Source organism: Schistocerca americana, chromosome 6 (genome assembly GCF_021461395.2).
Source record: "Schistocerca americana isolate TAMUIC-IGC-003095 chromosome 6, iqSchAmer2.1, whole genome shotgun sequence".
NCBI classification, from domain to species: domain Eukaryota; kingdom Metazoa; phylum Arthropoda; class Insecta; order Orthoptera; family Acrididae; genus Schistocerca; species Schistocerca americana.
In genome coordinates, this window is record NC_060124.1 from 31,797,847 (window position 1) to 31,811,963 (window position 14,117).

At 44.8% G+C, this 14,117-nt stretch overlaps 1 protein-coding gene across 1 annotated transcript in view; it reads left to right on the forward strand.

Annotated features, from left to right (window-relative positions):
* The window catches only part of LOC124619398 (sodium-coupled monocarboxylate transporter 1-like), a 336,549-nt gene that overhangs the window by 96,313 nt on the left and 226,119 nt on the right, over nucleotides 1-14,117 (forward strand). Inside the window, exon 5 of the mRNA XM_047145752.1 lies at nucleotides 1,201-1,252. Within this exon, the coding sequence (XP_047001708.1) occupies nucleotides 1,201-1,252 (52 nt within the window). The remainder of the gene's footprint in view (nucleotides 1-1,200; nucleotides 1,253-14,117) is intronic.

The following is a 14,117-nucleotide window of genomic DNA, read 5'->3' on the forward strand; positions in this document are numbered from 1 at the left end:
CACATCCATGCCCCAGGCAGGATTCGAAGCTGCGACCGTAGAGGTCGCGCGGTTCCAGTCTGTAGCGCCTAGAACCGCTCGGCCACTCCGGCCGGCATACACATTAATTCTTAAATAGTTAGATACGAATGCCAAATAGCCTATAAAGTTACCCTTTCCATTTCAATAGGACATTATTGTGGTCTTAGTAGGAAAAATGATTTGCGGCTGCTATCCACGCTGGTTTATCCTGTACAAATAACGTCATCTCTCTGTCAACCAGTTCCTTCTTTTAGTAAATGGGGGCCGTAAATTTCTTTTCTTCTCGATTTGATTCTTCATTATTTATCCGCTTTGTACGTCTAACCTTCAACATTTTTCAGTACCACCACATTACAAAAGCCTCTAGTTTTTCATTAAGATACAGCAAAGACCCATGAATTACGTAACTAATTGCATTCAACAAAATACTTGCTCAACATTCCTTAATGTTTGGTACAGTGAAAACGTCCATGATACGTACTTCACTCCTGAAACATCACACAGCATGTCGTTAAGCCATACTGTCCATAGTGGTCTTTCTTTCAGTAGTGCGAAGTCTTCATGACGTCAAGGAGAGCATCTAGAAAGACTGGAATGAAGGGGGTGGGTTAAGGGCAAGCTGCAAATGTGATGTTGTCTACGTAAATTTCAAATTATATTTTGCTGTAAGGTTCCACTCAGTTACAAACACATATGTGTGAAAGAAATTTCATAGTTCTCTTCCATCCCTGCCGGCCGCGGTGGCCGTGCGGTTCTGGCGCTGCGGTCCGGAACCGCGGGACTGCTACGGTCGCAGGTTCGAATCCTGCCTCGGGCATGGGTGTGTGTCATGTCCTTAGGTTAGTTAGGTTTAAGTAGTTCTAAGTTCTAGGGGACTTATGACCTAAGATGTTGAGTCCCATAGTGCTCAGAGCCATTTTTCTCTTCCATCCCGTTTCTCAGGCTTACCTCAAATTCGACCCAAAATATAATTGTATTCATTCAATGATCATTTAGCAACGTACATTTTTCTACTTTCATATCCTTTGCGGGAGAGGTAAAATGGGATTTAACTGCATAAAAAGAAAGAAAATAACAGAATAAGAATAATTCTCACGCTTACTCACTTACCAGTATAAAATATTTAAAACATGTTTAGTTTCCACCACTGCAGTAAAGACGATATATCCCTTGTTTCAGCTGGTGTGGATTCCCATAGTGATCTACGTTCCCGCTGTCGCGTTCAACCAAGGTAAGTCGGAGTCCCGTAACGTCAAACATGCTTCACTTTTATTTAAGAAGCTATCTTAATGTAGTGGCTTCAATATTCTTGTTAATATTCGCTTGCGACGCTCATTATGTGATATCCAATAAGCATTACATCTGGAGTTCACAATTTTGTAGATTGCAGCTGCACCACAGACAACCAACTCAAACGGGTCGGTTGTCTAGAAGTGTTACTGAACTGATGACATTCACTACTTGTTGAGAAAATTGGTCATAAACGATCTGCCCCAGATGGATTTCATGCAGTCCAAATATTTCCTATAATAATATAGAAACGTTAGTGAAAACTGCAGCGCTAAGTAGGATACATGTGAATGAAACGTTTAGCAGATTATTTCGAAATAAATTCGCTGACTGCAAATAACTTGGCATCAGCTATGTTAGGTATAGATGTACTACCTATTACTGACCTACCAAAATTTGCGTTGGACCGGGACTCGAACCCAGATTCCCCGCTTATCGCAAACAGTCTCCTTAACCCTTTGTTTTTCCTTCAACTCCAAAATTTTGGGTACAGTTTTAATTCACATTATCTCTGTTATAGAGAACACATGGTAAATAATTTAAATAACATCAATCACATCAACATGAAATGAAATTTGAGCACGTTTATTTCTTGCGTCCATCTTCCAACACACGGCTGAACTCAAAACACCCAAGAACAAATAAGAGAATGGAAACTGCGATTATTTTATTGCTTAGATAACGACGACACAGTCGAAGGAACTCGAAGTAATGATGTAAACAAATACTATACGCCATTCCAAGCGCACTTCACATCTGCCGGCAGTGTTCAATAACCATTTCGCCCCATGTCAAAGTCAACACGGGGATCGTCCCCTGCCCAGTATTCCCCACTGTTAGGGAGGTTTCCGAGGACACTACACAGATAATTTGCGAAGAGTCGTTGATACAGAAGAGTGCTCTCAAGTGTGCTATGATAGTCTTGGAGATATTTCCGATAGTCAAGAACCAACTCCTCATCATCTCGAAATAAGTAGTAAATAGACATGCCTTCAAACCATGTGAGAGAGTGAATCTTTGCGGTCGGGAAGTAAGTAATGCCTCCGAGCATAGGAGGAGCAATTGTTTGAGGCGGGATGCGAAGATAGCAGGCGATGCTCTTCTGCACCAGCAACCATATATCAAACGCTGATCCACGTGTTAGACGATGTTCGTCAGTGTCTGGCAGGTGACACTGCGAGCAGACGGGAGAATCTGTTAGCCCAGTAGTGTGCAACCTGTGTCACGCCACGTATTTCTGGTTAACCACATGGTACGACATTGCTTGAACCCGTGTAGGGAGGAAAACCTGTTAGATTGTCTATTAGTTCTCTTTTAATATTCAATACGGTTTTATATTTTTTGATACTACGTAACATAGGAGGTTAGCATTAATTATTTTCGTTACGTAGGTGAGACCGTCAGTAGCAGAGTATCTTATAGGAGGCCAAAATAAAAGGTTTGTTTTCAATTTACATGAACGCCACGCTCTCTACAAGATTATCATAACTGGTTTTCATCTGAATACAGACAATGCCGAAGTTCACAGACCTACGACAAATGGTATCTCTGAATGTATTTGAACTCTAACAAAATTAACTCATGGAACTATTCAGCTTTAAATTAAATAATGTTTTAAAATGATTTTATCACTTCTGCTCTTGAGGAAAGCTGTAAGAAAAGTTAATAATAAGTCCACCGCTTAATGGCGGCCACTTTCCAGTCAGCGATCACTGCTTTCGTCTTCTTGATAGCTGAAAATGCTAATTATTCTCTCTTTTCAATTAAAACATTGCGATTAGTGGCTGGTATGTTCTTGAAATAATGCAATGAACTCACTTTCACACATATATTTCCATCAATAACGTGATACACACCTTTTTTATCGTCTAGTCGAAAGAACAAAAACAACATCTGCTAGCGTTGAACGCTACAAACAATATCTGTCTAACAATAGTAACATGATAATCAGAAACAGCAGAAGAGTGAGTAATAACTTATCATTTCCATCTTCTATAGTTATACAAAGATACACAACTGGCCATTAAAACTGCTACACCACGAAGATGACGTGCTACAGAAGCGAAATTTAACCGACAGGAAGAAGATGCCGTGATATGCAAATGATTAGCTTTTCAGAGCATTCACACAAGGTTGGCGCCGGTGGCGACACCTACAACGTGCTGACATGAGGAAATATTACAACCGGTTTCCCATACACAAACAGCAGTTAACCGGCGTTGCCTGATGAAACGTTGTTGTGATACCTCGTGTAAGGAGGAGAAATGCATACCATCGCGATTCCGACTTTGATAAAGGTCGGATTGTAGCCTATCGCGACATCGCAGTGCACGCATATTGGAAGCGTGTATTCGTCATCGCCATACTGGCGTATCACCCGACGTGATGGTATGGGGTGCCATTCGTTACACGTCTCGGTCACCTCTCGTTCGCATCGACGGCACTTTGAACAGTGAACGTTACATTTCAGATGTGTTATGACCTGTGGCTCTACCCTTCATTCGATCCCTGCGAAACCCTACACTTCAGCAGTATATGCACGACCGCATGTTGCAGGTCCTGTACGGGCCCTTCTGGATACAAAAAATGTTCGACTTCTGCCCTGGCCAGCACATTCTCCAGATCTCTCACCAATTGAAAACGTCTGCTCAATGGTGGCCGAGCAACTGTCTCGTCACAATACGCCAGTCACTACTCTTGATGAACTGTGGTATCGTGTTGAAGCTGCATGGGCATCTGTACGTGTACACGCCATCCAAGCTCTGTTTGACTCAATGCCCAGGCGTATCAAGGCCGTTATTACGGCGAGAGGTGGTTGTTCTGGGTACTGATTTCTCAGGATCTATGCACCCAAATTTCGTGAAAATGTAATCACATGCCAGTTCTAGTATAATATATTTGTCCAATGATTACCTCTTGGTGTAGCAATTTTAATGGCCAGTAGTGTATAAATGTTTTATTTCGCCCTATTCTTTCCTGCGATATTGTTTATCATCGTCATTGTCTTTCCCTACCGTTGTATCGACGTTATATTTTTTGTAAATTATTTTTTTTCACAATTGACTTTCAGTCTGGTCTGTTCGGTTCACAATGTTCAAATGTGCGTGAAATCTTATGGGACTTAACTGCTAAGGTCATCAGTCCCTTAGCGTACACACTACTTAAGCTAAATTATCCTAAGGAGAAACACACACACACACACACGCACCCATGCCCGAGGGAGGACTCGAACCTCCTCCGGAACCAGCCGCACAGTCCATGACTGCAGCGTCTTAGACCGCTCGCCTAATCCTGCGCGGCCCGTCTGTTTGGTCTTATTCAGTATTTTTATACACACTTCACACGTATTATTCTTAAACATCGGAAAAGGGACACTACAATTGCTCTCCACGTCGCAGCCCATAGTGCAGCAATTACGTTGTGAATCGTGGATGTCAGCAGCAACGATAGATGTCCCTCGCTTTTGGAGCTCGAGCGGTGTGCATTCGCAACAGGTGGAAAGGTGAACGCCGGCATCAGTTCCTGTAAGTGATGTATGTTGACAGATCCACAGTTTCGCCATTATGCACAAATATAAGGCTGCATCCCTCACTCGTACACCTATAAGCCTCTGTGTTTACATTGAGGGAGGGTGAGGGTATCGTAGAGAACTTTAAATGGCGATCCAGCGGTAGGGTAATATGCAAACAACGCCTGCAGTCAGAGTGCCATCGCTGTAGTTAGTGGGAGTACGTGAACCACGTGTATGAACTTGGTCACCATATATAGGTTAAGATATTCGACACACTGTAGCAGGTCCATGCACTGAAGTAGGTTCCAGAGGACGTCTGTGCGTGTAGACTGCAGTAAGTAGTTCCCTATAGTTCATGACAGCCATGCATCAGAAACCCCATACGAGGTGCATTCAAGTTCTAAGGCCTCCGATTTTTTTTCTCCGGACTGGAAAGAGATAGAAACATGCGCATTGTTTTAAAATGAGGCCGCGTTCATTGTCAATACGTCCCAGAGATGGCAGCACCGTACGGCAGATGGAATTTTACCGCCAGCGGCGAGAATGAGAACTGTTTTAAATACTTAAAATGGCGACGTTTCCTTACTTGAACAGCGTGCAATCATTCGTTTTCTGAATTTGCGTGGTGTGAAACCAATTGAAATTCATCGACAGTTGAAGGAGTCATGTGGTGATGGAGTTATGGATGTGTCGAAAGTGCGTTCGTGGGTGCGACAGTTTAATGAAGGCAGAACATCATGTGACAACAAACTGAAACAACCTCAGGCTCGCACAAGCCGGTCTGACGACATGATCGAGAAAGTGGAGAGAATTGTTTTGGGGGATCGCCGAATGACTGTTGAACAGATCGCCTCCAGAGTTGGCATTTCTGTGGGTTCTGTGCACACAATCCTGCATGACGACCTGACAATGCGAAAAGTGTCATCCAGATGGGTGCCACGAATGCTGACGGACGACCACACGGCTGGCCTTGTGGCATGTTGCCAAGCAATGTTGACGCGGAACGACAGCACGAATGGGACTTTCTTTTCGTCGGTTGTGACAATGGATGAGACGTGGACACCATTTTTCAATCCAGAAACCAAGCGCCAGGCAGCTCAATGGAAGCACACAGATTCACCGCCACCAAAAAAATTTCGGGTAACCACCAGTGCTGAAAAAATGATGGTGTCCATGTTCTGGGACAGAGAGGGCGTAATCCTTACCCATTGCGTTCCAAAGGGCACTACGGTAACAGGTGCATCCTACGAAAATGTTTTGAAGAACAAATTCCTTCCTGCACTGCAACAAAAACGTCCGGGAAGGGCTGCGTGTGTGCTGTTTCACCAAGACAACGCACCCGCACATCGAGCTAACGTTACGCAACAGTTTCTTCGTGATAACAACTTTGAAGTGATTCCTCATGCTCCCTACTCACCTGACCTGGCTCCTAGTGACTTTTGGCTTTTTCCAACAATGAAAGACACTCTCCGTGGCCGCACATTCACCAGCCGTGCTGCTATTGCCTCAGAGATTTTCCAGTGGTCAAAACAGACTCCTAAAGAAGCCTTCGCCGCTGCCATGGAACCATGGCGTCAGCGTTGTGAAAAATGTGTACGTCTGCAGGGCGATTACGTCGAGAAGTAACGCCAGTTTCATCGATTTCGGGTGAGTAGTTAATTAGAAAAAAAATCGGAGGCCTTAGAACTTGAATGCACCTCGTATCAAGGTATGCCCAAAAATGTGATCACTTTCAAGTGTGAGAGAGGCGCCACGCAGCAGTCCTGGAGGCGCTTTCCAGTTTGAATCACCACCAACTTGGCTACATTCATGTGACTTCTCGTCACCAATCCATATCGCTTGATCCATTCAAGCATAGAGCGTCCCCCATTACCCAATCGGACCAGCAGTAGAAGGCTATCAGGAAACGCTCTGAAGCGGAAAGTGTTCCCTCAACGTTATCCCCGAAAATCTGCGTTTCAGCCCTCCTGTGAGCGGTTCCAGCGCAATAGTGCAAAAAAAATCATGGGGAGTGGACAACCTTGCGGAACAGAACACTGAACTGGCAAGGGGTGCGCTGAATATCCTTTTACCAGTAAATGGGATGGGCACCGCGTAAGAGGCCCAAAAACACGTCGTGGGAAGTCAATGCGAGCCAGAAGTGCCGTAAGAAACTTGTGGTGCACTTTGTCGAAAGCATCAACTGAGGCCACAGCAGCTCGACGGCGACAGAATGTGGCGAGAGCTATCAAATCGCTAGATTCGCCGATGTCAGTTTGCATGTTGACCTCTCCGTCCTGTGCCGCCGGCCAGTGTGGCCGAGCGGTTCTAGGCGCTTCAATGTGGAACCGCGCGACCGCTACGGTCGCAGGTTCGAATCCTGCCTCGGGCATGGATGTGTGTGTCCTTAGGTTAGTTAGGTTTAAGTATTTCTAAGTTCTAGGGGACTGATGACCTCAGCTGTTAAGTCCCATAGTGCTCAGAGCCTTTTGAACCATTTTGAACCTTCCTGTGTCTCTGTGCCATCGAAATGATCAATGGCAAGACTTTCTTTATGCTCGCCACCAAAGCCGGGAGAAGAGTCCGCCTTTAATATTGTAATTCGGCGTGTGTTCTGGAATGAATAGTCCATCGACGAATGCAGGTGGCATGCAAAAACGGGGAGATATCAGATCTCAGTACACGCTAATCCAACGTAAAGTCCGATAGAATTCCAGCGGCAGTCCGTCTGCTCCGGGCTACTTGTTAAGCGCTCCCTTGTCTAGGGTGTAGTCAGCATCATCCTGCACAATGTCCGCTATTAGTAACGATGCTGCTGTACCGTCAAGGGTGGAAGACACGTACCACAAAACGTCGCTATCGACCCCCTCCTCTATATTCTCCTGATAAAAGCGTCCACAATGGTCTCCTGGGTCATCAACGATCGACCAACCTGCAAAATGAGGTCCGGGATGAGCTGAGCTGGGCTGCCGTCGGCGTCGACGACTATCGAGCACGATGTTGTCCATAGCTGGGATTTCGCGACTTGCTCGGTCTTGACGCCGCGACTGTACGACGACCTCTTCCAATTTTCGCCTTGTAAGAGGCAGTGTCTTGGCTTACTTCGATGGCTTGCAATCTGTCGGTCTGGTTACAGTGGTTAGGACGCGATTTCGCGAAGCATTGTTTAATAAAATTCCAAAGTATGAAGATGCCACGCAGTGATGTCTTTTCCATATTGTATCAGCACCCGCCGGAACGTCGAAGGGTATTTTAAACGAAGCCGTTTGCAGTCTACCCACGCGGCTGCGATAACCGAAGGGCATCCCGGGTTCAGGTGGTGTGCCGCATTCATCTTCCTGATCCCACAGCTGCGCTATACACGTTGTTGGTGGAGGGCGACCGAGCTCAGAAAGCACTATTGTCTCGCAAGATCGTGTGAGACATAGATGTGATTAAGATGACTTTCCGAGTGAGTGGTAAGATATAAGTGTCCTGGACAGTCACTTTGCGTCATGTATGTCGCATAACTATAGAAGTCACGCAGCGAGTGTAAGTGCATATCTTGCAAAGAAGTAAAGTCAGTATGTGACACACGGAACATCTCTCGCCGTTGTTCCAGTCGTATTGAGGTTAATTGTGGCGATACCTTAGGCCTATCGTCGGACTGCAGGTGCTAAGTAATTCATTAGGTCGGATATCTGTATTGACTGCCAAGTTGTGTCGGCACTTCCAGCCACCCCCAACACCACCAGCGTGCACCCTGTCGGGGTAACTTATGCTGCGTCATCAATGCCGTGTAATGCAAATCAAGACTATTTTCCATCGTCTCCTCAGCGTTGGGATGGGTGGCCACACTCCAGCACGTGTGGGGGCAGCACCAGTCTCACGTGTCGATGTTTGAGCACTCAGCTCACATACAAAACTTCCAAGTCCCACTCCGCGTTCCCACGATGCAGCCGACGACTGTTGTCTCTGTGGGAGCATTGTACTGGTGGGTAGAGCCCTCGTCGCTGGCAGCTGGTCCTCAACCTGTTCCGAAGTTGTAGTGCGCCTCCACATACTGCGCATTGGGGTCATTCCATATGGGTGTGTCCCGTGTCAGAAAAAGGCAGCGATTCATGACGCTTCATCACGAAGGCTGCAGTTGACACTATTAGCAAGCCTATCGCCATTCTGTCGTCATAAACACCGTCATCTATCGATGAGGTCGCACTGTCGGGATGGAGTCTGTGATACATAGAACGGGCGTTTCACCTTCCTGCTGCAACGGAGGATGCTAACGTCGTCGTCATCAGGGAGTGCTGGATGCAGTGGTTGAGCGGCAGCAGTCCTGTGGGCGGGAACGTAAATCACAGGAAGCAACGCTGGCTGCTACGGCAGAGCCATGTCCGCTGGCGGTAGTTGCGTGATCCGGCGTTAAATGCATTCGGATCGGAGGTGTCCCTTTTTCCCACGTCCGGAACAGTTTTTCTGGTTGTTCATCGTAAATGAGGATGACACGACAGCCTCCGATGTAGAGATATGAGGGAATATGATAAAATTCTTTCGGGCTTCCAGCCGTGTCAAGTGGTTAAAATCCATGACCTTTTGGCTGTGTGCTCCTCGGTCATTGTCAAGTGGTGACTGTCGAATGATAGCTGCTGCCCTCCTTATATAGTCGCGCTGCGTTCAGTGACGTCACTGGAGCCCACTCCAGCGTCATATATGGTAATGTTTTCGTTGCGCACTTGCCACGCCGACTTCAACCTTCCAATGGCCGGGTTCCAAGCTGCTCTAAGCTGCAGGCCGCCGTCTTAATAGTGTCTCAGAAACTTTTATCTCGATCGCTTTTATGACATTGTCCCAGAAACTTATAGGCCGTGTAGTAACAGATGTCTCGGCGAATGTAATACGGCAAGTTTTTGTACAGGGTGTTTCAAAAATGACCGGTATATTTGAAACGGCAATAAAAACTAAACGAGCAGCGATAGAAATACACCGTTTGTTGCAATATGCTTGGGACAACAGTACATTTTCAGGCAGACAAACTTTCGAAATTACAGTAGTTACAATTTTCAACAACAGATGGCGCTGCGGTCTGGGAAACTCTATAGTACGATATTTTCCACATATCCACCATGCGTAGCAATAGTATGGCGTAGTCTCTGAATGAAATTACCCGAAACCTTTGACAACGTGTCTGGCGGAATGGCTTCACATGCACATGAGATGTACTGCTTCAGCTGTTCAATTGTTTCTGGATTCTGGCGGTACACCTGGTCTTTCAGGTGTCCCCACAGAAAGAAGTCACAGGGGTTCATGTCTGGCGAATAGGGAGGCCATTCCACGCCCCCTCCTGTATGTTTCGGATAGCCCAAAGCAATCACACGATCATCGAAATATTCATTCAGGAAATTAAAGACGTCGGCCGTGCGATGTGGCCGGGCACCATCTTGCATAAACCACGAGGTGTTCGCAGTGTCGTCTAAGGCAGTTTGTACCGCCACAAATTCACGAAGAATGTCCAGATAGCGTGATGCAGTAATCGTTTCGGATCTGAAAAATGGGCCAATGATTCCTTTGGAAGAAATGGCGGCCCAGACCAGTACTTTTTGAGGATGCAGGGACGATGGGACTGCAACATGGGGCTTTTCAGTTCCCCATATGCGCCAGTTCTGTTTATTGACGAAGCCGTCCAGGTAAAAATAAGCGTCGTCAGTAAACCAAATGCTGCCCACATGCATGTCGCCGTCATCAATCCTGTGCACTATATCGTTAGCGAATGTCTCTCGTGCAGCAATGGTAGCGGCGCTGAGGGGTTGCCGCATTTGAATTTTGTACGGATAGAGGTGTAAACTCTGGCGCATGAGACGATACGTGGACGTTGGCGTCATTTGGACCGCAGCTGCAACACGGCGAACGGAAACCCGAGGCCGCTGTTGGCTCACCTGCTGCACTAGCTGCGCGTTGCCCTCTGTGGTTGCCGTACGCGGTCGCCCTACCTTTCCAGCACGTTCATCCGTCACGTTCCCAGTCCGTTGAAATTTTTCAAACAGATCCTTTATTGTATCGTTTTTCGGTCCTTTGGTTACATTAAACCTCCGTTGAAAACTTCGTCTTGTTGCAACAACACTGTGTTCTAGGCGGTGGAATTCCAACACCAGAAAAATCCTCTGTTCTAAGGAATAAACCATGTTGTCTACAGCACACTTGCACTTTGTGAACAGCACACGCTTACAGCAGAAAGACGACGTACAGAATGGCGCACCCACAGACTGCGTTGTCTTCTATATCTTTCACATCACTTGCAGCGCCATCTGTTGTTGAAAATTGTAACTACTGTAATTTCGAAAGTTTGTCCGCCTGAAAATGTACTGTTGTCCCAAGCATATTGCAACAAACGGTGTATTTCTATCGCTGCTCAATTAGTTTTTATTGCCGTTTCAAATATACCGGTCATTTTTGAAACACCCTGTACGTCCATCCTTGCGCCTGGAGGTCTGGGGGTCTACAGCCATTCTTGTAGGACGTCACATGCAAAGTCGATGACTACGACCCTTCATCGAGAAGACAAAAGTTGCGGTAAGTTCCTATGGGACCAAACTGTTGAGGTCATCGGTCCCTAGGCTTACACATAATTTAAACTAACTTACCCTAAGGACAAACGTGGCAAGGTGCCTTAGGCCGTGCCGATATCCGGCGCAGCCGTCGTCCATGCCCTCCGTGTGAACGCAGGTAAACGATGAGGGATTCTAGTCGAAGGAAAGTGAAGACCCGTGCGACGATCGCAAATCTGCAATGGGAGGAGCTATCTTCCTTGCTGGTCTTAGTGAAAAGAATGCGACGAAAGACCAGAAAGCGAGATTCCACCAGGGCTGCCATATATTCACTGTCAACATTCTGATTCAGGCTGTTGTAGTCAGCTCTAATGAAAATTTCTGAAACATCAGGTCGCTATTTCTTCATGATATGGAACAATGTGGTGTGGCAAAGCAGCTAGCGTCGATGTTTGGCGTGCTACAGGTCGCCCATTCGAACTTGACCACCTGTAATTATTTTTTATTTAGGATTCATCATTTCTGGAAGGTTATCGAAATTTCTTAAGTTCGTAATTTTTGTATAATCTGGAATATTCGATGTCTTCATACTCATAGCGCATGCAAGCCGCATGGGAAACTTTAGTCGCTTTAAATGCAGCGGCACATTTGAATCACCGGGTGTCAACGAAATGCGACAAATGAATACGACTTCACATGTATGAAAAGATCTTAAGTTGCACCATCTGTTGTTACATTTTGCGTAGTGTGTCTCATCGTGTTTTTGAAGAATTCGTCTTCTATTGTCTCACCTAAATTTTTCACTATCTCAAGCAGGGTTGTGCTGAGCACGACTCAGACTGCTCGAACAGTTTACGTCACAGTTCTGGAAATCTCGATTTCTGTTCTATCTTTTGATCGCACCGCGATCTGGTGACTTTTGTTGCTACTACAGCCACGGCCTACCTTGACGTTTGGATTTTAATAATAACAATGACTGAGAAGCACGGACTAAAATATGTTATACGGTTTATGTCATGTGTGACAACGGCGACTAATCAATGAATAACAGTTCGCAATCATGTTTCTGTCAAATTCTCGAGCTTTCGCTCGTCCCGCGATCTGGTGACCGCTGATGATACTATGTCCAAGATGGGTATTACCGCTGTAATTTATTCTCGCAATAGGAACTGCAGTCAGTTAATACGATATATTTCGTTTCCAGGCGTTTAATTTTTCTTTTTTTTTTTTTCATTGTTTCATCTGAATGCACAGATTTGAAGTAAATCGGTTAAGTAGTTTTCGAGATGTTTGGTAAAAACGTACATAGACGGTTCAAGTAAAACTACGAAATCTTGTCTAGAAGCTGAAGTGTGCATAATTTCATCAAGATCGAAATAAAACTGTAGATTTGAATGAAATACAAACAAACAAACAAACGGACACTCGTCTTTATACATATAGACTAGTATGCTCTAGTTAGCAAAAGCATCTATTTTAAAAAGTTACAAATAGTTTCTGATTTTTAGAGACACATTTTCGGGTTGACACGACCGAGAGAGAGAAATGAGAAACGACAGTAGAAAATGACGGCGTGTTACCTATCCAGCACTATGGGGTGCCATCTAGACATGTAGCTACACACAGGGGACCGACAGATCTTCCTACAGCGTAAATAATAAAGGTAGAACCCCTCGCTTTGTATTAGAGCCTCTTAAAACTCCTCTCTGTGTGTGAGCCCTAAGTACCAGTCCTTGGGATCTAGACAAGGCCATGCCAATGTCAAGGAGAGGTAGGCCCCAGGAATGGGAAAAACCGACTGGTTAAAACTGATACCGGTATTTTAGCTCTGAATAATCGGTTTTTTCGGTATTTGTTCGGTCTCGGTTATAACAGGTCTTTTTCCGTGGTTATTAAGAACCGGATAGTAAACCGGTAGTTATAAACCAGGGTGTCATTTTGTCACAGCAGTGGTGCTAGAATTGTTGGTTTTTAAACAAATCTTTTTTGAAAAACGATTTATATTTATTCATAAAATTTTCATTGCTTTCAAATATTGGTTTACTATAAAAAATCGACAAAGCTATCAGTGTTATTTTAATAACGTATCCGACGGTTAAAAATGAGCAACCAACACGCGACATAAGAATGGATACAGCACTGCTGGGACAATAATGTGCCTGACGTACTTAATTACCCAGAATTAGTGATCCTTTTGTTTGTTGGGTGCAGAGTAGATGGTGTATGCCAGGCTTTTCATTCACAAACCAAAATAAATTACCAGTGGTAGAAATTTTTGTTGACTTTTGTAGGATTTGTTTCGTCTTGGAATGATATTGTTCCTGATGAAAGGAGTCGACTTACAGACCAACACATTATGGAACAAGTATTTATGAACAGACTGGACAATATTGGCCTATGGATTAATTCATTAGTCAAACTTTAACTATTGTCAAGTAATTATTCCTAGTAAATGTTTCAGTTTGTCAGCTTTCTAAACTGTATATCTCAATTTTTGAAAAAACAATTTTCGTTTTGTTATCAAAAAATTATTTGTATTCGCATTCCTACTAAAAGTAACGAAATATATATGACTACAAAATACGTTTATCTTTCGAGATAATTAAAGAGCAAGAAGGCTACAAATTTTACACGAAAGCTCATTTTTTGTGTTTATTTCTTATTATTGCGTGAATTGAATGAAGAAGAGAAAGGGGGGAAGGAAAATAAAGGGAAGGGACTGTTGATTATATGCAAGCGTGGTGTCTGTTGTTTCTGACATGTCCGAAAGAACAGACACTATGCGGAATCCGCAGCTG